The sequence below is a fragment of the Bombyx mori genome, chromosome 15 (genome assembly GCF_030269925.1).
Source record: "Bombyx mori chromosome 15, ASM3026992v2".
Taxonomy (NCBI): Eukaryota; Metazoa; Arthropoda; class Insecta; order Lepidoptera; family Bombycidae; genus Bombyx; species Bombyx mori.
In genome coordinates, this window is record NC_085121.1 from 12,592,037 (window position 1) to 12,619,760 (window position 27,724).

Consider the following 27,724-nt stretch of genomic DNA (forward strand, 5'->3'; position numbering starts at 1 on the left):
TTTGATCATGAAATAACCCATTCAAGCCGTGGATTCCACTATTTTTTCCGAAGAACCATAACCGGTCGAACATTGAAACTCCCATTTTTACTTGTCACACACTTTATATAGACACTTTCAACGTATGCTCACTTGTGAGTCCGCACGGGTAGGTACCACCACCCTGCCTATTTCTGCCGTGAAGCAGTAATGCGTCGGTTTGAAGGGTGGGGCAGCCGTTGTAACTATACTGAGACTTTAGAACTTGTATCTCTGGGTGGGTGGCGCGTCTACGTTGTAGATGTCTATAGGCTCCAGTAACCACTTAACACCAGGTGGGCTGTGAGCTCGTCCACCCATCTAAGCAATAAAAAAAAAAAAAATTTTTCACTAAGCACAACAATAATAAACATACCAAATTCGTATATAATTTTGTTATCTATGTAATAAACAGAATTTTATTCACTTTACTCGAATTTAGACATAATTAATTATACTTACTTTTACGGCTTAATATCGTGTTTCGTATTGTCATTATATATTTCAAATGTCGACGAATAACACGTTAGTCGTCCGTGACCAAGGAAAGTGCATATTCGATGCGTCGAAGACAATATAGTGACAATAAAAAAACGTATTTAACCGTAAAAGTATAAAGTTTTAATTCTTATGGATGGCATTGAAAAAAAATAGGCATTCCTTTTATAGGCAACGTCTTATTTCTCTGTTCAAGTTTACCATTATCATCAAATAGACTCTCGTTTAAAGTATCAGCTATTCAAGTCAAAAATAGTGAGTGGGTATGAAATGTAGAACAAGCCAACAACAATTTAAAAAATTGAAATTACTCGAAAAATTATTTTCAATTAGCTTAAAAGCTGTTTTTTATCAAATATGCACATCGGTTCACTAATGTTATTACTGGTAATGAATAATTCTAAAATCATAACAAATCGAATACATATTATATAAATTAAATATTTTCATTTTCAAAACATGGGCAGGCGAGATCACACCACACTTGATGTTAAGTGGTCACCGAAGCCCATAGACATCAACAACGTAAATGCCGCCACTTACCTTGACTTAACACGTAACTACCACTTACGTTGTAGTGTAAAACTGATACTTGGAAATCGTGACGATCTAAATCTCAATTTTACAGTACAATGGCTGCCCCACCCTTCAAACCGAAACGCATTACTGCTTGACGGTAGAAATAGGCAGGATGGTTGTAGTTGTTTTACTCACACTGTCTGAATCATCAGAAAACTAAGTTAACTTAAAGTAATGACTGTGGCTTGCAAAAGATTTTTTTTCCACAGGAACTAAATGTTTCTAGAACAATAATAGCCTATATTATTCTTGGAAAAAATATTTACCCGCCAAGAAGTATCTTCAGAATTCATTCGGCCAATTCGGAGTTTAACCTGAGTAAACAAACAGACGACCAGAGATTTATCTTTAACAAAAAAAAGAGAATGTTGAAGATTTTCGAAAGAGAACTCTTTATTTTGAAATCACAGTCAAACACAAACTTTAATACATTTACACTTAAGCTAACACTAAATATAAAATTGTTACTATAAAATAAAAATTAACTAACTAATAAACAATCATATTACATAAACCTGATTCAACTGGAATATAAATTCAAAAATCTAAAACCGGCAAAACGAGTAAAAAACTTACTACAAAAGAAGGTTGAATGACTTCGTCAAAATAAATATAAAAATATTTCCTTATTATGTATTTAATGTATTTTAACTAAGGACAAATTAAAAACATTCGTGAAAGATTAGGTACTAACTATATCCTAATGTACCTACTTATAGTCATACTGTGCTATAACACATTACATCATTAATTATGAGATCAACAACATAATCTAGTATAGATGAGCTAATGTGCTAAAAACAAACATGTGATTATAATTTATTATTGAAGAGTAAATTCAATAACACTGAAAAATGAATGCGACTTGTGAAAAATCAACATGGCGTCATATTTTGGCGGTATGAAATAAAAAAAAAATTGGATTGATCTTTTTAATGTTACATTCCTATAGCTCTAGTGTTGTCCAGCAGATATCATTATAATCAACTACATATACATAAGACATTTTCATATTTCGTAATAAATCCAAAATCAATATATATTTTGTTTTTAAGCATGATATACCACAACGAATATACAATCAGAAGCTTCATTTCACAAAAATGACGTCTTCTCCTATATATACAATGACATATTAAACTCTGTCCATATACGATTCGATGGCAAATCTTACTTATACTCGTACGCCGAACTATAGAACTTATTGAGATCATATTTAACTATTTCTTTACTTAATACAATTTTTTTTCATAAATTTTTCCAAAAACTTATTTTAGTGGGCTTACCCACATTTTTTTTCATTGTGAAATTACAGATTTTAATCCATACAGCCAAAACAACAAATATTTCACACAAATAATCTTTTTTTTTCTCCGTAAAACGGAACAATAAACAATTTAAAATAATTGAATATGTAATTTCGAAAACTGATTATTTTCTAAAGCAGTGTAAAATTTAAAATGAGAGATATATTTTGAGATATATTTTAGTGTTAATTAGCAATTGAAAATTACTGGAATTATTAAAAAATGGGTGTAGGTACAAAACTACATGTATATGAAAAAACGTATTTGACAAAATATGCGACATGTGCCCTTTTCGAAATTGCATATTCAATTAAATAACTATGTGAATAACCTCTTGAACCAAGACGTCACTGTTGTTGCATTATTATTGTCAATAGTTTCGTTTTCCAATGGATCTGCGTACTCCTTTTCGACTACAGTATTACTCGATGCTCTAACAAAAAAGAAATAAAGTAGATCCTATTAAGTTCTGATGTTTTAGATATTTTTACACGGGTGGGATTATACAGTGTGTGATTTCAAATAATTTTAGGTCATTTATATAATCCCATCGTTACAAAACCTCTGGTTGCTTTGTACTTTTTTCGCTATTTCGGTATATTTCGAACTCAGCGGACCATTCCTATTTCGAAAAATCACCTTTCACGAAAATTCGCGCATCAGAACAATAAATACATTATAATATGAGAAATCAGTCTAATTTTATCGAAGTTAGTTAGGTGATTAGTCAGTATTTTTCATGCATTGAAATTTTAATATCCTTTATAGATTTTTTTATTGCTTAGATGGGAGACGATCTCACAGCCCACCTGGTGTTAAGTGGTTACTAGAGCCCATAGACATCTACAACATGAATGCGCCACCCACCTTGAGATATAAGTTCTAAGGTCTCAAGTATAATTATAACGGCTGCCCCACCCTTCAAACCGAAAGGCATTACTGCTTCACGGCAGAAATAGGCAGGGTGGTGGTACTCACCCGCGCGGACTCACAAGAGGTCCTACCAACAGTAAGGTTTCTAGTAAGTAAGTAAATTTTCATAATATTTAGAAATGTCATTACAATTAGAATAACAGTGTTTTTAAAACACACCCTGTATTTTGTGAAACAAAAAACAAAAGCGTTACCTATAGTCGGATTTTTAATTAGACGAAGCCAGCTGACAGTAGCTAATGTCACTTTGTGAAATAATGTTGCTATATTTAAAGTAATAGTGATGCGTTCAGTTCTCGTTCAATCACATAAATGAACAATGAGTGTGAAGAGTTAATCATTAATTTCAAACTATAAAAGAATATTATTTATATTTTACAATAAAATTGTATTAAAGTGCTCCAATATAATAATATGTTACTAGTAGTATGTAACTACAATCAGTTTTTTTTATTTTCATTACCTATGCACCTATAATTGTTATATTTTATACATCTATAGTTTCAACTATATGATGCATTGGAAATAGGACAGTCTTACAAGCTTCCTCGCAATGTTTTTCTTAATGTTTAAAACACTCGGTATTCAGTACAGGTAGATACCATAGGAACATCATGTTTCGTCGAAAACTCGTTGGTATGTACAAAGCATGGCTAAAATTCGAACCCCGTGCCCGACATCGGCAGTTCGGCACACTAACTATTCACTAGACAATCGAGGCAATTTCATTAATTCAGGAGTTTTTTCAATTGTTCACTTTGTTACAACACTATTTTTATTTCATCAAAAACTGACAACACAGTAAACGTCAGTTGACTTCGTCTAATAAAAAATCCGACTATATATGAATTATTTTAATTAATTTTAATTTGACTTTACCTCCTTCCGAAAATCCGTCTGAACCAGCAGCTAGCCTCTGTAGTGGTAGTACCAACGTCGACCGCTTGGTCATCGGGATCTGCATACGCAACGGTCACTGTTGACGTTTTCAAAGAACGATCTAGACGAAAGCCTTGACGGAGATCGTGCAGCAATTCTGACTGGGGACGCTGGCGTTCCATTTCCGATGCTTAAAAAAAACTCGTCATGAATTAAAAGAAACACCTAAAGATGAAACAGAGAAATCTCTCCCTATGGTACATTGGAATGGATATACTACTGAAGACAATGACAATGACAATGACAATGACTATGACAAATTCCTATGCTTCGTGATGAGAGGACATGCTACGAAAGAAGAACGATATTTTGAGGCAGTGTCGCAATGATCGATATATAAATATTATGTATTGGCTTTATTGTTATTATTCTTCAAAAGATATTATTATTCAAAAATATTTTGAAGTACCTACCGAATTGGACTTAAAATTTTTGACAAACGCGGGTAGTTGCACGAAATGCTAACAATTACTCGAAAGCCAAATTTAATAGATAAAAAATTTGACAGAGTCATGATTTAACCCCGTGTTTAATTTCTGAACATCGAAGTGTCAGCGAACGACGTCCGCCATGACACCAACGCTCTTTCAAATCCAGCCGCCAAGAGCGACGCTTCGATTTTATATTTCTCTTATATTGTCTTTAATTTTTCATATAAGGACAAATAAATATCTCAAAATAATAAATACAGTCTAGGCTCATTTACCACAACACAACACCTTGAATATATAATGAATAATTAGCTACGATTGATTGGTAGATTCATAGCCCTACTGATTTTAAACAGTGGAACCCACCTGACCTCGACGCAAATGTAACTGGCTACCTTAAGTCAAAGTTTCAATTGCTTTTGAATAACTATTCGGAGTGAGGGGCGGTGAGGAATTATCGATCTAAGCACTTACGACAATAAGGTTCCTTATCGGTGGTCAGAACGAAGTAGGGTCCTTTGGCACGTCGGTAGCCGATTGCTCCTACGGCTTTTATGCCCATCTCTGAACATGAACCGATATTGTCACACGTTGCCCGTATACTTGCGTTCACTCTACAAACCATACCAAAAACAATCAGATTGAGGGGAATTTATCGCAGTCTTCAATAATATTAATAAATAAAAATCCATCATAGCGTTACATAGTTGGGTAATTTAGTTTTCATATGGTGTTGTTTTATTTGTGTATTGCTTTCATGATCTAAACCAATTCTACCTTTTGGTCGCCAAATGTGGTTAATTTTTAACTGGTTTTCAAGGTCCATACTCAAGGGCGGATCCAGCTTTGGCGCCAGGAGGGGTCATATAGTCAAATTTAGATGCGTTCGTTCCCAGACGTTTGCCATTATACAAAGTTATTATATTATATTAAATTAATTAAATATTGAAGGTATGTAGTTACATAAAATCTGTATGGTGACAAAATATATAAATAAAATCATTATATTCAATTAATGGTCCACCTAAATCCTGGAACCAGCTCAGGGGGTGGTCATGACCCCCATGACCCCCCCCTGGATCCGCCATTGTCCATACTGTTTCTAGTTTTCAATCTATAAACTTGTAATTTTAAAAACTTAAAAAAATTAGTCAACAAGCTGTAAAATTGAAATAATAATAATATTTTTACCCCGGTGATTCTGTTTAAGATGCTAACAACAAAATTATTATATTTTCATCGTTCCTTGATACGCGTGCTCGTTTTCAAGTTAAGCACATCTTGGAGGTAGTGAAAATCACGTTTAAATATTTTGTTTTATAGATCGATAAACGAGGTCAAGGTATTATACAAAGTGTTAGTAAACAGGGCTTACATATATCTATCTATATCTATACTCATAATCTGGCTTTTGGCCTTTCAGTTCGGCACAAACAAAGGTTTCGCGGCAGAAATAGATAGAAAGGTAATATCCATCCATGTGAGCTTATAGTTTGTCCGACCACTAGCGTTATATGTTAAATTAAGTACATTTAACAATTATTATGACAATCAAGATGGCCATGATCCTAACAATTTTTATAAAGTGGAATAAGATGGATGACACTTTATATTTAATTTTTTTATCTCTTTAAGTTGAAATTCAGAATTTTTACCCCTCATAAGTCAAGTTCCACTTGTAAGCTCTAAATGAACAATTGTTGTTGATCAAGGACTCCGTGAAAAGCAGATAAGCACGTCCGTGACTGCATATTGCTTGCTGCAAACCTGAAAAACACATGTATTATCAAATTTGGGTCATAATTTAAATTTTAGTTCACTTATTATTCATAAACTTGTCGTTATCACGTATTCTAACGGTAGATTGTTCTTACATAAACAATAAAACGTGCTTAAGATCGAATTGTATCAAGACCAATCATAAAACACATAAATAAAAAGAATGAGGAAGTACCTACGTTTTGTGTTTTCTTAAACATAAATGCAAGTTGCCTAAAAGGCCAAAGTAAATTCCTAAATATTAACACTCAACTTACTAACATTGTAAATAAATATAAGCCCTACCTATCTGCTAACATTAGGTAGGTAACACTTTGTAATTAAAAAAATTTATTAATGTACCAATTAAATACTCGAATGATTAATAATCTGATCTGTGTAATAAGATCTAATAAGCCCTCCTCTATCTTCATCTTCTGTTCTATTTTTTCGAAAAATCTTACTTTTTTCCCCTTACCTGTTAGCCGAAGGGGCCATTCCAGTCAAAGCGCGGACGGGAAAATCCCACACTCCAAAATTGTGCCACGAGATTTATTTTTACTCTTTACTCATTCATTCTGATTGCTGCTATGCCAACTAGCTAACTGTCGTACATATTCATAAAGAACTTTGAAATTTTCTCAGCTTCTAGAAACTTACTTGGAAAGATGCTTGACCAAACCGAATTGCTGTTGTTATAGCAACCCGGCTGTTTCATACCTCCGTTTGGATAAAAATCTGCGTGACCTAAAAATTTATACCAAATTCTAGAACAATTTACTGGTCTAATTAATTTAGAAGTGTACCTACATAATAAAATAAAATACAAAAACAAAAACAAAAAAAAATGGAACATATAACTGGTTGTATCAGCGTATAATATGTATTTAGTACTAATAATACGAACGTTCTCAACATAAAATAAAATAAAAACATTAGAATCGTTAGCACTTTGATTCTTATTATCTTAGACCATGATTACAATGAGGTGTATTCCCACTTTTTTTCAATTATACACTTTTGAACATAAAAGTTTCGCAAAAGATGGTTGAACTGTTTCTTGTGAGATGGTTAAACCGACTTACTGAAAATTTGAAAAAATCCGATAAATATTTGTAAAAGATGATAAAGTTAATTTTTTCAAATTTCTTCAATGTGCAAACACTCGGTTATAATTTTGTAACAGTACCTATACGTCATGTAGAACATAAATAAGCACCGCAAGCTACATAATATATAAGGTTTAGTAAGGACTAATAATAAAGGTTAGTCATTCTCGCGCGCTTTTTAACAAGTAGTGTCAAGTTTTTTCTTGTCATTGCGTCACAGGCCGTCTAGCACCTTGAAAATAATGAAAAAAAACCTATGAATAATAGTTGTCTTCTGTGAATTTGAATTACGTACTTTCATCATTAAAATCTTTTTGTATATTCATTGTTTAAACAGTAAACAGCCAGTTATGGTTCAAAATAAATCGTTTGCTTAAGGTTAAACGGGACAAAGATTCATTAAATATCATGAAATGTATATAATTAACCTTACAACGTCTATTTATTAATAACGAAGTGTTCGATGACTGAGATACATCGCGCGATAAATTTATCGATAAACAATTCGGATTAAATATTCCTTGAGCCACGCAGAGATATATTTTAGAAATAGTTTTGAGACGTGATCCTATAGTAATAACAACTACTTACGGTATCTATGGTAAGTTTTGGAAAGAAAATGTCACTATTACATTATTATTAGTATAAAAATAAGGAGATTTTTATACTTTTTAAAGTTTTTAGGGTGGCAACATCGAACCACGTGTAGTTTAATTACGTTTATGTTTAATTACTAAGTACTCATATTTACCGATGGGGTCGGGTAATCCTAATCCTAATTTGGTGAGAAGTCTTCCATTAGTGTGAATGACGTCGACGAAGTCCGCGTCACTAGGATCCAGCCGATCAGTGCTGTTCGGTGAATTAAAACATGGCTGTGCTGGATCCAAACCTATTTAGGGAAAATAATAAAATCAAAACGCTTCGAAAGCTAATAACAGAATAGAATTAAACGCAGAATAAAAAAAACATAATTTTATCTCAGTGTTGTTTATGGATACTAATCTCCACAATAGGTATGTATTTATTTGTAATATTATATTTTATTATATTATAATGCTAACACGGTTCGATTATAGTATGTTTTAGAAACGTTAAAAGCACGTCAAAATTTTTCTGAACATTTTTTATTACTTCTATAGGCAGATCTGAGTACCTAATGGTGATTGATATATAGGATTTTTTTTATTATTATTTAATCCTAGGCCCCGTATTTAAAGGCCGATTGAGGATAACAAATCTGGTGAGCTTGTACACCCCTCACCTGTGATCCTAGCCACTCCGCCAATGTGGAAAGACACGCAAGCGGCAATATGAGCTCCTAGACTATGCCCTACAAAATGAAAGCTCTTTGTTTTCGCACCACTCGTCGACATCAACTGACGCATGAACCTAAAATTACAAACAGTGTGCTTACAACTCAAATTTGTATGGAGTTGCAACAGCTTCCCTTCGTTTGCCGCTAGGAGCGCTGTTCCAACTCCATACAAATTTGAGTTAACTTTTACGCGATCGAGAAGTTAAAAAACTCGCACTAAGCACGCAGTACTTTACAAATTACTCAAAAAGCGTCCGCGGTGAATTCTTGGCTTGCGCAAAAATATAACAATCAACTCTATACTATCAACTTTTGAAGTTTCAACGGAAATATTTCAACATCGATTTTATTACCCGTTCACATCGGAGACCACTCTCTTAGCGTTCGCGACAGCTCGCCAATACTTCCATGTGTTCCCGCCTCCGCTCCAATCAACGGCTATCACATTAACATCGGCCTAGAAATATTTACACTATTAAGAAATTATGTACCTATATGAAGCCGTCATAAAATACTACAACATACACGCTTAAGTAAGTTCATATTTCGTGAATCCTCGTGGCCAAAAGGATAAGACGTCCGATGCATTCGTGTTGAGCGATGCACCGGTGTTCGAATCCCGCAGGCGGGTACCAATTATTCTAATGAAATATGTCCTCAACAAATGTTGACAATGACTTCCACGGTGAAGGAATAAAATCGTGTAATAAAAATCAAACCCGCAAAATTATTATTTGCGTAATTACACTAATTCTAAAAACTTCATTAACCAGTAACTTCAACTAATTTAGAATAATAATCATATTCTAGTTGAAAAACAACATTAGATGAGAACTTACCCAATCCAGAAACGCTCGTGTCATTTCGTTCACCCACGATGCATTACTGTGGCTCATGAATCCATGTATGATTAAAACTGTTCTTCTATTGGCATCAAAGTCCACCCATTCAAGACCGAATTGGTTTCCAGGATATACCTAATTGCGGTAGCTTTTTAGTACTATGAATGTTTTTTTTTATGGACACGTTTGCCATATCAGATGTACGAACTAAGGTATAAATGCGCGCAGGAAGTGATTCTTACAGTCGCAATTGAAAATTAGGCACGACGTAAAAATAAACTAAAAAATTTTTTTATTTTTTTAAATCGATCATACACTCAATATATGATTTGAAAACACTGAAATACAATTTAACTATTCAAAAACTTCAAGCTAAATAACCATTCACAATGCCTCATTTATATTTAATAAGTTTATCCCTTGTTAAATAAAGTCTTAAATGACGTCAGAAGTAACGAGGACGCTTTTAGCTGTGTTTTGTTAAGTTTCTACGGTAATTATAAACGTAAGAGGTACCCGGATTACCTATTAAGGATACCTTCCAATGTTCATTTAATAATTTATGTAGAAAACCATAATGATATCGCAAAGTTACTTCCGTTATGACCTTAACTGAATATTACCTAGATCTAATACTGTAAATCCTAATAAGATGCTAAAGGCCAACCTTGTAACTAGACTAGTACGATAAAAAGAGCTGCACCGGACCAAAAGGTATTAGTCGAATATAGACATTTAAAACTTTTAAACCCTTTATACCTGGACTCTGTTCCGCTGCGTTCTAGATGAGAAATAAAAATGTGTGTTCACATTCTCCGAAGTATCAGGTTTCATGTTGAAAAGTGAGAGTACTGGACGGACCAGCGGACCCAATCCGAAGCAGTCCACGGTTTCGGGAACCGGAAAATTCGTAGTGTCCTAAAGAGAAAAAAATTTAGCCTAAGTCCGATTGTATAATGCGTTACTTGCTGCTAACGTTTAGTGTATTCATAATTTTTTCTCGTTTCTCTTTGGTGACAATGATGACTCAGTGAAGAACATTATTACTATGCTAAGTATAGTTAGGATTAGATTCATCGTGTAGCGGTTACGAATTAAATAGTTAGAATTATGCACGATCTGAAGTTCAATGATTAAACCATAAAATTAAATTTATTTGTTCTAGATAATACCAGTTAAATAACATAAATGTTTTTTATCATATTGATAAAAACAAATATTTCAGATCGAAGAGAAACTATATGAGTTTGTAAATTTGCTTAAAATAATAAACATTCTCTATGCGGTATCGAAACAGCCTGGTCCACTTTGAACTCATTACTTTACTAAACTCCGGGAGCATACTTAGTCTTCGTTTCGATTCATGACAGCTTGTGGTCACCCTATACGTACCTCAGTTTCAGCGTATGATAATACGTCATTAGTTGTGGCCGAGGTCGTTGCATTTTCTCCGATCTTCAAAAACTCTAATAGATCGTCAGGACTGATGTGATTCTCCACTGGAAATCAACTTTACCCTTTTATACTCGTAATTGTTCATCGACACTAGTCAAAATTTATACTACTTGTTAATTAAATGCTTTTAGATTTTATGTACAAAAAATGTTTTATTTTCGATTCCTCGAAAACTTTTATGATTTACTTTTCTTTTTTTTTATCTTATGTAATATTTATTTTCTTATCTCGCAATTTTATTGATAATTAAAAAATAAACACAAAACAGCATTTTGCCGTGACAGAATGAATAATTTTAAAATTATTACAAAGTAAAATATTCTTTTTTTGCTCCACTTTTGTTTTCTCGTCTATCTGTCTCTTTAGAGCTTATTTGTCAATCATTTAATTTAAATAGCACTGAGATAACTGCGTTGTCGTTGGTGCTCTTAATGAATCATGACCCAAATCCATAAGTCCTTGATATTATTTTTGCCACAAATCCTGAAGTTTCCAAGACAACAGCATAACATTTCCGTGACCCCTTCGTCGAATCATTACGTATTCAATGGTCGCGAACGGTCGCGGAGTGAGGTATAGCATTCGAAGCTGAAGACACGCGATCAATTTAGCACGAAACGGAATCAATTCACGGGTTTTAATTGACTGGTTCATAAATTATTGACGCTGTCAAATGGTAATAAAGATACTGTCCTTTTTGGATGATCATTTATATCGTCGAGTTTCTCTTCGCAATTGGTCAGGTATCAATTAGAACACGACAAGTTGATCGAAGCAAGGTAAATTTGTGTTTTTAAATAACTTTATTATATATTGCACATATAGTCACAAAATATTGTAGATCCACCTACTCTAGTATTGATTCCATAGTAATAGTTTGCGAAAAAGTTTCTTCGCATTTTATAAGAAAATTCACAACATTTTTTAATATAGTTTATTTGTTGGAGTATTTCCACTTTCGGGTAGCGACATGGTAAGCGGGCGGTCTTCGTAAGTCAATAAAACCAGAAATGTTAACTCAGAGCGTATATTACGCAGGAGCGTTCCGTCTGATACGGCGACTCGCTCGCTTCTGAGCTCGTTTTTTTTTTTTTTTTCTACCTAATCTGATAGCCTTGAGAGGCTATTTCAGCGTAACCGTGACTAGTAGGTGAGCTCACGGGGCTCAAACCTGATGACGTTGCTAACACGAACCCTAGCAAGAGCCGTGCTTCGCAGAATCTACCACCGGATCGGAAACGCGACCCACTGAGAAGATCCAGCGAGAAACTCAGTGGGCTGTGTCTGAGAGTTAATTTACTCGTCGAGCCCTTCGTCGCAAGCGACGGGTTCGACGAGAACGGTGACCGGTGCTTGAAGTACCTAAAAGCACCGTTAGTGGATCGGGAGGATCCGAGATGACGTGTTTTGGGCGACGTCGACTGCTTTCCATTCTGTCTGCAGGATCGGGAATGTAGTTACCGGCGGCCACGATGAGAGGGTTCTCGTGTCGTGCCGCTTTATCGAAATGGCGCATCGACGCCGACTGCATATACTTACTGGTGGACTCTAGGTCCAGGTCGTCATGGAGGTCGACGTTCCTGACGAACCACGGGGCTCCGATGGCTATCCTGCAAAAACGGGATTGGATAATTTGAAATGATTTTAGGTGAGTGCGAGCCGCGTGAGCGAACACTACACTAGCATATGTCATGACGGGGCGTATGCAAGTTTTGTAGAGTGTCACCTTATTTCTAAGGGACATTTTACTTCGCCTGCATATCATAGGGTAGAGACGTCCTAGAATGAAGGCGGCACGGTCGCGTACCGTCTTGATGCGAGGGCGGAATGTCATCCTACTGTCGAGGGTGACGCCTAAATATTTGACCTTCGGGGCCCACGGTATGGGCTGGTCGAACATCGAGCTTGAGAGACAACAACGGAGCGTTTTTATAGCAAGGTATCGTGGTGGGACGATGTTGTTTACGACTCTTATCTTGCACGTGTTGTTTTCGATAAATGCTTGCACCTGTTGTTTGTTGTCCCATCTTTATTAGTCATGCACTAATGATTTATAAAAACACGCGCCGACTACATTTAACTAAAGTGTGTAGGTACAATTTTGTTCGATAACTTTTTGTCATCGCGTAGGTAGGGACATGATCCCATTGCTATAGAAATTTTGGGGCTTCTGATCAAAATAACGCGGCAATTGGTTTGGCAGTCCTTTCGTGATGTTTACCTGACACTACCTTTTTTTTTTTTTTTTTTAACGCTGGGGAATCCATTTATTTATTATTTATTTATTTATTTACCTGACACTACCTAAAAAATTCTGAAGAGACCGAAACAGGTAGAAATCTGAAGGTGCAAGGTCAGGACTATACGGCAGATGCATTAACACCTCCCAGCCAAACTCTCTTAATTTTTGCTAAGCGGCTAAAGATGTGTGAGGTCTAGCGTTATCATGATGAAAAACCACACCCCTTCTGTTGATTAATTCCGGCCGCTTTCTCTTAACTTCTTGCTTTAATCTCATCAGCTGCTCGCTGTAGAGTTCAGAATCGACGGTCCTGCCTGGTGGTAACAGCTCATAATGAATAATGCCCTTCCAATCCCACCACAAACACGGCATCATCTTTTTCGCACGTTCTTGTCGTACGTGATCCACTTTTCATCACCATTTATCAGCTTCTTCAAAAATGGTTCGGTTGCATTACGTCATAATAAAGAATCACAAATGAGTACACGAGATAATAGGTTTCTTTCAGTGAGCTCTTGAGGTACCCAAATATCGAGCTTTTTTGTGTACCCAGCTTTTTTTCAAATGCGCCGAAACTGTTTTGTGGTCAATTCCCAGTTCTTCAGCGACGTCGTAACTACTGATATGCCGATCTTGCTCCACTTTTTCAAAAATGACATCCATTTTATCCGTAATAGGGCGACCAGAGCGACGTGCGACCATCTTTGACATCAAAATTTCCGGATTGAATACGCTTAAACCGAATTTGTGCAACTCTCACAGACACTGCACTAGGTCCATAAACATTGCAATTTTTTTCGCGGCTTGCGTTGCATTTTTACCTTTTTTGTAGTAAAATTTTAAAATATATCAAATTTCTTCACTAGATTCACTTATATTGACAGTACGAAAAATAAATAATAATCACACAATTTCCAAAGTTGAATTTGGAATTGTCTTCTTTAAAATTTAAACTTTTAATGATACCAAAACCAGCCAGATACAAAAAGTATAGCCAAAGAGATTTTATTACAAGTTCATACATACTACTTATATAATACGAAGACTTTTTTCCCAACCTATTATGTAAAACATTTAATAGACTTAGTATTTTGTTCGATTTTCGCGAATCTTGAGTATAATTTAAAACATTTTTACGCGTTCTAATCTCAAATTTTGTTGGCTTTATATTATTTCCGACTTTTCCAAAAACTTTACAGCTTCGGTGGTTACGGACGAGTAAGCCGTACAAGTAGTTTTAATGGAATTACCGACGGGGCACTTTTATAATTACAAACAAATATCTAATCATTATTCCACCTTATCGAAGGAGTCTGTTAAATTCGCAACTGATTCATGTAACTACACCATAGATTAGACCTGACCAATCAATCTTTGTAATATCGTAAGGCAATAATTATACTGGTGGTAGGACCTCTTGTGAGTCCACACGGGTAGTTACCACCACCCTGCCAGTTTTTGCCGTGAAGCAGTAATGCGTTTCGGTTTGAAGATTGAGGCAGCCCTTGAAACTATACTGAGACCTTAGAACTTATATCTCAAGGTAGGTGGCGCATTTTCGTTGTAGATGTCCATGGGCTTCAGTAACCACTTAACACCAGGTGGGCTGTCAGCTCGTCCAACTATCAAAGCAATAAAAAATATATATATAAATGACTGTACGTGGAGTTGGAAGCATGCCCATATACACAGAACACAGAAAAGAGGTTGGTGTTCTATGTGCCGCTTTAAACACCAAAATAGGTCCACTATCAATGTCAATCTAAGGAATCTAAGCAATCATATATATATGAACAATCTGATCAATCAATCAATATATGATCTGACATCCTGTTGTTCGAAGTGAGCCATGGGAGCAGTAGATTACAACTACCGAAATTTCCCAAAGGTTCAACTCTATTTATAAACGACACGACATACCTGTACATCTCCATTTAGAGACATTTTATCCTTAATTCTTCTTAAAACTTCACTTAACTTACGTATGTCCACTTCTTCTTCGACAGCGGATGGATACGAATGGGTACGAGCTTTCCCACTCTTACTGCTTTTGAATAGGCTTTGTATCATAAAAGTAGTGGAATCTGCATTAGGAGATTCTTCTCGTAATAACTCCATTAATTGCATGTGATGTTGTCATCCTATAGTCGCTATTAAATATAGTACGTAGAAGCTGATAGCTAAATCTAAGGAGATGACATTACTTCCTTGTACACTCATCCATTATGACATCCATTGATAAAAATATAAATGTTTGCTATGAAACCACATTAAATTCTTAGCTTCCATTCTCTTAGTACATTCACAAATTACTCAAATTTGATTTAAACCTTGTATATGTTTCACTATAGAAACGTAATTAATTCAAACAAAACACACTATCAATGTACCTATTTATTTTTATTTAATATATATTTTGTACACACAGCTGTTAGAAAAGACACGTCAATAAGCATACAGAAGCAAAGGAGAATTAGGAACACAAACCTAGTGCATACAGTAAACATTACATATAATAATATGTACATATTACAAGATACAAAACAATATATAAACATACAAATACACACACACACACACACACACACACACACACACACACACACACACACACACATATATATATATAACATACACACATATACTTACTTTATATTATAATACATTATACAAATATATATACTTTATTTAAGATGGTAAGGATAAATAATGTTCTTTAACAGATTTCTTGAACGCTGCTATGGTTTTGCACGCTCGTATGCTTGGAGGGAGGGAATTCCAAAGTATAACTGCTTGTACAGAAAATGATTTTGCGTAAGCATGTGTTTTATGAACAGGGCATTTGAGGAGAGTTTTAATATGTGTTCTACAAGGAGCAATGGAGGGACGGGCATAGGTAAAGCGATCACGTAAATATTGTGGGTAGTTAGGATTATGTAGGATATTAAATAGGAAGCACAATATTCTAGTATTTCTGCGGAAACGGACTGGGAGCCACTTGAGCTTTTTGCGAAATTCAGAAATATGATCATATTTTTTGAGACCAAAAATAAAACGGATGCACAAATTTTGCAAACGCTCAAGCTTATTGAGAAGCTCCTCAGTGACATCCAAGTAGCAAGCATCAGCGTAGTCCAAAATGGGTAAAATGAGACTTTGGGCAAGAGAAATTTTAGTTTCCAAAGGCAAAAAATATTGGAGACATTTGAGTGAATGGAATGCAAAGTTAACTTTGCTGCTAACATTGTTAACCTGCTCATTCCAGCTTAAAGGTAACGCCAAGGTTTTTAACAGTTTCACTAAAGACAATTGGTTGGCCATTCAATATGAGTACCTAATTACATTAAACATTAATTTGCTAATATACGTAATCACAACAAGAATATATTCACTAGAAAGAATTTATCTCATTAGAAAGAAGGATGTTAAAAATCTTTTACCTTTTCGATACCTGTACTAAAAAAAATCGCGGCTTCGAAACAAAAGAAATCTGCGCTTAATGTTTTTTGTGCCATTGTCATAATTTTCATTACTGTGTAAGCTACTTACATTCGTCTGTCGTAACCCAGGAACGTTTATAACTATTATGCCCATTCACTTTTGTCAACATTAAAATTAGTAAAACACTCCCGTAGAACACCATTTTTCAAATTCAAACGTTTTTTCTTAATACCTATTCCAGCCTCCTATAATATATTTTTAATAAATTAAAAAAGGTTATTGCTTGCAGTTGTCACTCAAACTGATAATCGTTTTTTTTTGTTTGTTAACAACCGTCCAATCTCGTTAACAATTGATGAATAAAAATAATTCGCGACAAACCGCTTTATAAGTGCTTATGGCGATACGTAAAAGCGCTTAAAAAACCGACAATCACTTACTCGCTGCTCTTTAAAAAACCCTATCGACATTTGCGTCAGCAACGGTAATACAATAATTTAGTCAATTTTTAGAGGGTACGTACGTGGCTTTTGTAGAAATAGTCCGCAATTAGCACACATGTACGAACATATTAGGTATGTGCCTATGCACTTTAAATAATATTTGCATATATGGCCAGTTGATTTCTTGAGAACGTCTGCTTAAATGAGTGGTTTTACTACACAAAACCATTAACATAGATTGACATTGATAGTGGACCTATTTTGGTGTTTAAAGCGGCACACAGAACACCAACCTCTTTTCTGTGTTCTGTGTATATGTGCATGCTTCCACCTCCACGTACAGTCATTTATATTTATATTTTTTACTGCTTTAATAGTTGGACGAACTCACGGCCCACCTGGTGTTAAGTGGTTACCGGAGCCCATAGATATTTACAACGTAAATGCCGCTACCCACCTTGAGATAAGAGTTCTAAGGTCTCAGTATAATTACCACGGCTGCCCACCCTCCAAACCGAAACGCATTACTGCTTCACTGTAGAAATAGGCAAGGCGGTGGTAACTACCCGTGCGGACTCACAACAGGTCCTTCACCAGTAAATTATATACCTGACTTGAATCTTATTATAATCTGAAATTACATATCTGACCTGATAAGATTCACAAAAAGCCTCCGTTCGCCTTTCTACGTACTATGTAGGAACATCATCTGTATAACCTCAAAAGGCCTAATTAATAAAATTTCATAGCGCCACCTGTCTATGCTTATTGTATAATTATAAAAACAGCTTAAAGGATATTTAATATTCAGTTTTATGTTCAGAGTCCTGAAATGTTATCCACAGGAAGTGCCAAGAACGGATCCGCTGATAAATTATTTATACTATCATTTGTTTACAGCAAAGTATTATTATTCATTGAAAAATAGGAACAACAACAACAAAAAATCACTGTTCACTGAAAAATAACTAGTGTAGTTCAGTAATAGATTTTAATTTTAGTTATCTTTAAAACATAAAACAAAATACGAGATAATTTGTATTTTAGAGTTATCTGTTTCAAATTTGCCAATTATTATTTTACTAACATCGTAATGTGAGGCATTATGGCCCATTTGAATGTAAGTGGTTATTAGAATCCAAAGACGTAATAACGTAAATACACCCAAATTAATACACAATTGATTGATATTTTTTGAATGAACCCAACGACAGTCCTATCCTTCAAGTTTAGCAAAAACAGGCAGGCGCCAAAATATAGGCTTTCGGATTGAGTGTGAATGTACTGGCCCTACCCACTTTTAGTGTCTGTACCGATATTTTATAGCGCATATCAACATTGACGCCAAATGTGTTGAGCGAATTTTCAATCTTAAAAGAAATAAATCGCTTGTAATTTCATTATTTCTAAAATTTTAAACTTTAACTACATCTAGGCTTAAAAATCATAAACAAAAATTACAATCAAGATTAGAGAATAAGGTTTTAGGGACTTAGATAAAAAAAAATTATTGCCCTTGTAGGCAGACGAGCATACGGCCCACCTGATGGTGAGTGGTTACCGTCACCCATGGACTTCAGCAATGCCAGGAGCAGAGCCAAGCCGCTGCCTACCGTTTAATACTTTCCACAAGCCTCGTTTGAAGAAGGACATGTCATAGCGCTCGGGAAACACCGTGGAGGGGAGCTGGTTCCATAGCCGGATGGTAGGTGGCAAAAAAGACCTCTGGAAACGCACTGTGGATGACCGGAGTAGCTCCAGGTAGTATGGATGAACTCTACTCCGGTTGCGGGCGGTGCGATGGTAAAAACGAGATGCCGGTATCATCTCGAACAATTCCTCAGAGCACTCCCTATGGAACATACGGTACAAAATAAAGAGGGAACCGAAGTCCCTCCGCAGACCCAGAGTGATGTAAACGCTTTGAATGAATAGTGATAGGACCTTTTATCACTGAGATTCTCTGACCACATTTACATACCTATATGCTGCCTATATGTAACTTGAAAACAGGCCGGCGACCTTAGAATCGCAGGGAAATGAGGAAATAATTCGAAATATTATACAAAGCGGTATGCATTAACATAAATTAAACATTAAACGAATTAAACTATATAGCGGCCGTTGGCAGCGACTCACATACAGGTAACCATCTTATAACTCGGGTTTTTACAACACTCTTAACACGAAAAGAAAAATCCCCAAAACCCTCTTTTAACACGGTATACTTTTATAACACGACTAGCGGCCCATTCCGGCTCCGCTCGGGTGTTTAACAAAAATTACAACGATATTTGACGTTGTTTTATTTTTTAAAATAAAAGAACACATAACGCTTAACTATAATGGTTAGACATACGCTGTCGCGACACTTTTTGTCAATATTAATGTGTTCTACAAAGTCGTAGTGCCTGTATTATTTTATTCTATCATCGCACGCGATGTAAAGAATGTTTTAGATAAATTTTTTACACCTTGGGTCACATTATGGGAGTTTTAGTAAGGATCCCTAAATTTTTCAAAAAATATTATAGTCTGTCACACGGGAATAGTGTAAATTCCAAACAGTGAAAGAATTTTTCAAATCGGCTCAGTAATTTCGGAGCCTATTCAATACAAACAAACAAACAAATCTTTCCTCTTTATAATATTAGTATAGAAGTATAAAAGTATAGATATAGATAACGACATTTTTATTTAAATTATTTAGAAAATTTAATTATGCATTATGAACACACAATGTATGGGAATAACCGAAACTTTACTGCTTAATTTTTATGTATAACTACTAGCTGTACCCGTCCACTTCGCTGGGCATTTAAAATTAACATTATTATTTTCCCCCCCCCCCCCCCCACAAAGATTCTTATAATTAACGCCCCCGCAACTGGTGTAGGGAGTCCAACACTCACATAAATATTAGCCTATCAAATCAATCGGATGCATGGTTCAGTAGTTATAACGGAACCGTAAAAACCACTGTAGATTTATATATTAGTATAGATAGGTAAAAAAAATATTGCAAGTATAGTTGAGATGTTTGATTTCATTCAGCAAAATTACTCTCCTTTTTGTAACGGCTTCTAGTCTCATATAACACGGTTTCGCACAACGCGGGGCTTTGTAGAAAGGTATCTACCGTGTTATAGAAGGGCTATCTGTATTTGAATCCGAAAAAAAACAGCAGACCGTCGTCTTTTTTTCGGCTGGAGCTTAAATCCTTAAATCAACACATGCAACACTGTGGTAGAATTGTTAAGTAGACTGACTGGGAGATAAAACCTTTAGATAAAAAACCTTCATTACTTTTTTGCTCCAACTTAGAATCCCAACGCTGAAAACGCAGCAACCGCTATTCAGAATACCGCCTGTAGTATTTATATAAGCTAAATTCATATTCTTACGGCCCAGCTGGTATTCAGTGGTTACCGGAGCTTATAGACATCACAAGTTGAATACTCTATTATAAGACATGAGGGCTAAAAATAGCATAGAAATATTCGAACCTACAAAACTGAACGCATGACTACATGTGGCCGAAATAGGTAGGATCGTGGTACCTACGCGTTCGGCCTCATAAGATTCCCTACTAATTATTGCGCAAATTGTACTTTTTGCGAGTTTGGTTTTTATTGCAATATGTTTGTTATTTTGTTATTCGTTCATATTAAATACGTATTGATTAAAAAATAATAGTAACTGTTTGCTTATTGATTAGCGTTTTGTTTACACTATGTAGGGTGCGCTGTGAGTTTGTAATTTAAAGATTGAGTTGCTAAAAAATGTTTATTGTTAAAATATTAAGTAAATCAAAGAAATGTTAATGTTATGAATGCACACGGGTGACGTGTTGATCGTGCACTAACGATTTGTGGAAATAAAATTAACGCGTCACGCGAATTATGCTGACAAAGGTGTTCGGTAATATATCACCGAACATACTACATACCTACATAATAGATATTTATCAATGAAATTGCCATTTTACAATACTGGCCATTTGAAAAGTAATTTATGTATGGCTGGAAATAAATTCTAAACTAAAATGTATTTTATTAAAAAATTTGGAATTTTGTTTTCAAATTCAGTTGTTTGCTTATTGATTAGCGTTTTGTTTTCACGCTTCATGTAGGGTGCGCTGTGAGTTTGTTATTTAAAGATTGTGTTGCTAGTCGAGTTGGAATAAGGGTTGCGTTGCGATAGCAATTCCTCATAAAAGGCTCACAGCGTTAATGACGTGTACGGAATGAACACTACAAACGATCACACGACTCTTTTGTTTACATACGGTTTGAACGCATCTGACATGAACATTTTAATCTAAAAGATGAACCCCGTGATCGCCCGAAAACTAAAGTCAACAACCACGAATTCAAGGCGATAGTGGAAGCTTACTCAATCGACCGCCAAGCTAGTAACAAGGCGGCGAACGCGCTATGGTATGCCTTGCGTTGCTTAACAGGCACACAGAAACATACATGGTCATAGTCACTACGGTGGTCAAGTGCCGGTATACTTCATTAAATTTCTTACCAAATAATGAGGAACTGAACTCAATGCAGGAATCATCTCGATGTGTGTGACCCTCCGAAATTCACTGATTTTTGCGAATTTTGTTTTGTTGAATTTTGTTATGGTTACGATAAGAAGGCAGTGATAAATAATATTAAATGTTTTTTTTAAATTTGATATATTTAATGTTTAATATTGCAAAAAAAATCCGTCCCGTAAAAAGTCCCGATCCATTAACGGTATTTTTAGGCACCACAAGCACCGGTCACTATCCTCCTCGAACCCGTTGCTTGCGACGAAAAGCTCAACGAGTGAATTAACCCCATGGAGTTAATAAGTACCTACAACAGTAACTCTATGATTAACCCATACAACACACTGAGTTTCTCGCCGGATCTTCTCAGTGGGCCACGTTTCCGATCCGGTGCTAGATTCTGCGAAGCACTGTTCTTGCTAGGACCAGTGTTAGCAACACTCCCGGTTTGGGCCCCGTGAGCTCGCCTACACGTCAACGAGAAGCTGAAATAGCCTCTCAAGGCTATTACCATAGGAAGAAAAAAAAAAGCTATTGCATTTTTTATGATCTTATGCAATTATAATTAGACAATAATAATATAATATTAAAACAATAATAAAATGAGACCACGCTATATTTATAAACATTAACAAAAGCAAAACAATAACTGTCCCTTCACACTCATAAGCTAGAGCGCGGGAGAGAGAGAGATAGGCAGACTTTTCATGATGCGCATGCAGTGCGACGTTACGCCGCGCGCTTATTCACAAACACTACACAAGTGCAATGTCTGAATGTGTTGAACGCGAGCTACATGGTAGGCGGAATGGGGGGTGTTAGATTTTATTTTCGTTACGGAATTTCTTGATTTGGTCGCCGAGCTCAAACCCCGCGATAAAAGCTATACAATAGCTTAAAAAAATCGTGGCATGAAAAAATAATATAAAAGAGAGAAGCTTTTTTTTTCCTACCTAAGCTTATAGCCTTTAGAGGCTTTTTCAGCGTAACCGTGGCTAGTAAGTGAGCTCACGGGGCTCAAACCTGATGACGATGCTAACACGAACCCTAGCAAGAGCCGTGCTTCGCAGAATCTACCACCGGATCGGAAACGCGACCCACTGAGAAGATCCGGCGAGAAACTCAGTGGGCTGTGTCTGAGAGTTAATTTACTCGTCGAGCCCTTCGTCGCAAGCGACGGGTTCGACGAGAACGGTGACCGGAGAGAGAAGCATAGACACACATAATATATAAGAGACAAAGGTCTTATTGATACCCGGTCGAAACGGAGTTCCTTTTGCTAAATCTTTGTCTATTAATTTAAGTACTGAATACTAGAGGGTCAGTAGTCAGTTTAGTAGTCAACACAATATGTGCGTGCATTACATAACTCATTTTTTTAATAAAAAAACATATTTTTTCCAAAAACAATTGAAAGAAGAGGTTATGAACACTGAAGTAGGAAACCTATGGAAATGAAACGTCAACAAAAAATTCGTGCCACTGTGACGTCATCTGGCCACAAAACATGGCGGTTTTAGTTGCCCAGAATGTAATTTAATGTTAGTAGGTTTTATCGATAAACGTTCTTGGCTTATTTTATTTTAAATATTGTTGAGTATGAATGTATTTGTAGAATTTATACTTTAATAGGAAGTAAGTATATTGTTATGTGCAAAGATGATGTGATTTAGATATTATGTGAAATCTAAGACGAGTTCGTGCTTCAAATTTTCCAAGTAAACGATATGACGATTTTTAAAATTTGCTACACTGATTTTATAAAGTTGTCGTTTGCCGCAAAACATAAAGATATGGCATAGTACAGTGCCATCAGCCCATTTCTAGCATGCTGAATGTTATCGTATTTTGAGTACGTGTTTTTCTTAAACTATTACAATCTATTTTAATTGTTTTGCTGACTCTAAAGTCCGTAACACACTACCGCAGCGTACCTCAAGGAAGGTGCACCGCACTACCGCACCGCACGCAAATTTTAAACTTATCAAGGGACCGCCTGATAAAAAAAAACACCTACAGAACATTTATTCGTTAATGAAATTACAAACGTCATTCCTTGTGACTTCCTCTCTAAAATCACATAATTAATAAATATTTAACGAATTTACAATAGTGTTTTACTCACTGCGGAATAAAACTATTTTATTTAAATAATTCCGAAGAGATTTTGTCGGTAGCCTTATTCTCGAAATATCTAAACAGAATGTCTTTAAAATATGTTTTGATGTTATATTTTAAAGAGGTATTTATGATTAGTGTCATGATGAATAGATTCCGACCATGGAGTTAATAAGTACCTACAACTGGAGTGCTGTCTAATGCCGAGAAATCGGTCTCGAAAGAGAATACTTTTTGGTCGCGGTGTCCTTGTCTAATGTGGTGACCATATATAATTTAATTATAGGACAAAATTATACACATGCATCAGTTTTGAATTTACCTTAAGTAATTCTGTGTAACCCTATGTAAATACAAAACACGTGCTTGCAACCTTTTATATATGTAAATTCAATTCTAAACATTGCTTCGTCGTCATGGTGTCTTTTTTTCGACGGTTTTTTTTGGAAATTGCTGCGTTGTCGAAAATCTAGCACTGAGTTTTATTACAAACATCATTACCTTAGTTCTATTACTTAAACTTCCTCAAACTCATGTTTAACGTCCGAATACTCAACCGCGACTTAAATAATATATTATGTTGAACTTAATTACGCAATTCCTACTTTAATGTACTGGCTAAGTGGGCCGTGCAAATTAATATTTGACACACTGAGTGAGACACTGCAACACACATGGTCTGCGCGTATCGGGTGCTCTTTTCCTACATTCACATCTTCAATCGATTTAAAATTGCTTGTATTTTTACTTCTGTGCTATTTTCATGACACGTGTATGTTAAGTCTACTAGTTACATTTTAGGAAATAAAACACAATGGGTAATAAAATGAAATGAACTGAAATTCATTTATTTGTTATATGTAGACAATTAAATAACTCTTAAATGACAAGTCAATACACATAACACGATACACATAGTACTTGATCTCTATTTACAAAATATTGGTTATACATATTATTATTATTAAGTTCAGTAAATTTTCTGTAGTCTTATAATATAACATTTCCTCTATTTTAAGTAAATTATTTTTTTTCAACGAAATACATAATTTATTTTAATCAATATCTAAGGGGACCATGAGTATCATTAAAATTTCGCAATTTAAATTTCAATTCAATTAAAAATCGCCATTTTTCTTTAATAAATTAAAAATCGCCATTTTTCTTTAATAAATCTAAAATCGACTTTATATTTACAATCACTATTTCGCGACTTTTAAGTTTTTGTTTCAATACCTTAACATCTTGTCGTAATTTTGCTTTTCTCGGGGTATTTTTTATTTCTTGCGTTTGAGTACTTGATTCTTCTTGTTTGACCTTTATATAGGACATTTTCCAGAAATTCCAACGTCATAATTACTAGAAGATCGTACTCGTTCGCTTAACGTCAGGCAAATGATATACATGCTTGCGTGCGACGCTATTCAATACAATAAAAAAAGTTCAAAAATACCACGTGATGGTTCTTATAATATGAAAAATACATTGCAAAATTATAGTTTTCACGATTGTTTTTTCAAATTTAGTATATGACATAGATTAAGTACAATTTACAAGACAAATGGTATTAAATATTATAATGAGAAAAAATATCTCACATTTAAAAAATATATGCTCACACTAGGAAAAAATTAACAATGAATCTGACATATGGAAGGATATTCCACAAACTGGAGAGGATTCTCGCTTAAAACCACTTACATTAAAAGTGTTCACCATGATTACACGGAAACTTTACGATTTTCGAAAAAAAACAAGCCACAAGCTGTATCAGTGCCATTTTAACTTCGCACTACAAACGTAAATAGACGCCATTTTTCTTTTAATCCATTCATAGCTCTTTTTCGGTGATGCCAACAATTAATCTGGCTTCCCACCAAATTCAACATGAAAACCATCAGAAATCTACGTACCTACCATTAAATTTTCCATTAAACAGAGTTCTTATTAATATAGAACAATAATTTTTTTGTTAATAAGCTTTATTAATATATGATGTTCTATTAAAAATCAATATATATCATATAATCAATACTTCTTATATAATTTATTTTAATAAATTGTCATCATCCGAAACTAATTTCACCATAACTTTGTACGTTTATTTTGAACCAATTTAATTTTTGACGTTGATGGAAATTCTAAATTCTCGCAACATTTTCTAGTTAAGTTTAAGTCACATCGTTTAAATAATATGTATTTAGATATATTATTGTCATAAAATGTTTAAAATCCTGTAAAGTGGATTGATTTTAACCTTTTCCATAATTTTCAACAACACCCAAGCTACTAAAAAATCCACTAACCACTAAAAGCCATTTTTGATAACTAAGACGGGGGTCCAAATTCCGAGATTTTCTGGAAAATCCTCTAAGCTAGCAACACTGCTTTTTGTTTGTAAAATGTGCGAGAGGGACACCACCACTTAATAATCATTCTCTTTTCAGACCGTTTTTCCTTACATCTTTTGTTATTTAAAAATAAACGTTAAGCCATAGAGATAAAGTATATTTTTAGTTTTTATGTCAAACGAAGTAAGCACTCCAGTTAGAATAGTAACTCTATGATTCCGACCGAAAAATGGTGTCCGATATTTCGGATTCAAATATATTAAGTGTATAAACTATGTTTCGGATGAGGGCTCCATAATGAATTTAAATATATATAGATAATAGTTTTGGGGCATCGACTTTCTTGAGATCCTATAAAATATGTTTTAATTATTATTTTTGTATGTTCTAAGCATGATAAAATTAGAAATTTTATTTAAGCAATCATATTAAATCGATATCAAAGTCAATAAATAATGTACAACCCAAAACAGACGGCCGAACTGACGTGACAATGACATTTGGCGCGCTAAACATGGCGGATTTTCGGCCTCATTAGACGGAGACGGAGACATTTACGTATATTCATGTTTCATTTTATGTACGCACTGAAATACTGTTATATTGTTTTCCTGCGAGTTAAAGTGCTGAGTAAGAACGAGATAGATATATGTTTATGTGTGTGCCTTCAAAATGGGTGCTATTTATATAAGCAATTGTACGTATAGAACAATATGTCGTGTCCCTACTATATAGGTCTATGGCATGGAGTTAATAAGTACCTACAACTGGAGTGCTGTCTAATGCCGAGAAATCGGTCTCGAAAGAGAATACTTTTTGGTCGCGGTGTCCTTGTCTAATGTGGTGACCATATAAAATTTTTTTATAGGACAAAATTATACACATGCATCAGTTTTGAATTTACCTTAAGTAATTCTGTGTAACCCTATGTAAATACAAAACACGTGCTTGCAACGTTTTATTTATGTAAATTCAATTCTAAACATTGCTTCGTCGTCATGGTGACTTTTTTTCGACGATTTTTTTTGGAAATTGCTGCGTTGTCGAAAATCTAGCACTGAGTTTTATTACAAACATCATTACCTCAGTTCTATTACTTAAACTTCCTCAAACTCATGTTTAACGTCCGAATACTCAACCGCGACTTAAATATTATGTTGAACTTAATTACGCAATTCCTACTTTAATGTACTGGCTAAGTGGGCCGTGCAAATTAATATTTGACACACTGAGTGAGACACTGCAAAACACATGGTCTGCGCGTATCGGGTGGTCTTTTCCTACATTCACATCTTAAATTGATTTAAAATTGCTTGTATTTTTACTTCTGTGCTATTTTCATGACACGTGTATGTTAAGTCTACTAGTTACATTTTAGGAAATAAAACACAATGGG

At 34.9% G+C, this 27,724-nt stretch overlaps 1 protein-coding gene across 3 annotated transcripts; it reads right to left on the reverse strand.

Moving 5' to 3' along the window:
- Window positions 1–1,463: 1,463 nt before the first annotated feature.
- LOC101740531 (pancreatic triacylglycerol lipase) lies at window positions 1,464–17,272 on the reverse strand. 3 transcript variants are annotated; one of them, XM_062672682.1, is made up of 13 exons: window positions 17,204–17,272; window positions 16,979–17,115; window positions 11,125–11,231; window positions 10,492–10,650; window positions 9,730–9,867; window positions 9,244–9,347; window positions 8,837–8,964; window positions 8,324–8,464; window positions 7,124–7,210; window positions 6,361–6,472; window positions 5,180–5,319; window positions 4,215–4,404; window positions 1,464–2,835 (listed from the first exon to the last, which is right to left on the reverse strand). In XM_062672682.1, the coding sequence occupies exons 2-13, from the start codon at window positions 17,070–17,072 to the stop codon at window positions 2,721–2,723; spliced, it is 1,515 nt and encodes a 504-aa protein (XP_062528666.1). In that variant the 5' UTR covers window positions 17,073–17,115; window positions 17,204–17,272; the 3' UTR covers window positions 1,464–2,720. The 3 variants fall into 3 exon arrangements, with proteins under 3 accessions (XP_062528666.1, XP_037871672.2, XP_062528667.1); XM_038015744.2 differs by lacking the exons at window positions 16,979–17,115; window positions 17,204–17,272 and adding an exon at window positions 15,412–15,981; XM_062672683.1 differs by lacking the exons at window positions 9,730–9,867; window positions 16,979–17,115; window positions 17,204–17,272 and adding an exon at window positions 15,412–15,986.
- Window positions 17,273–27,724: the final 10,452 nt, after the last annotated feature.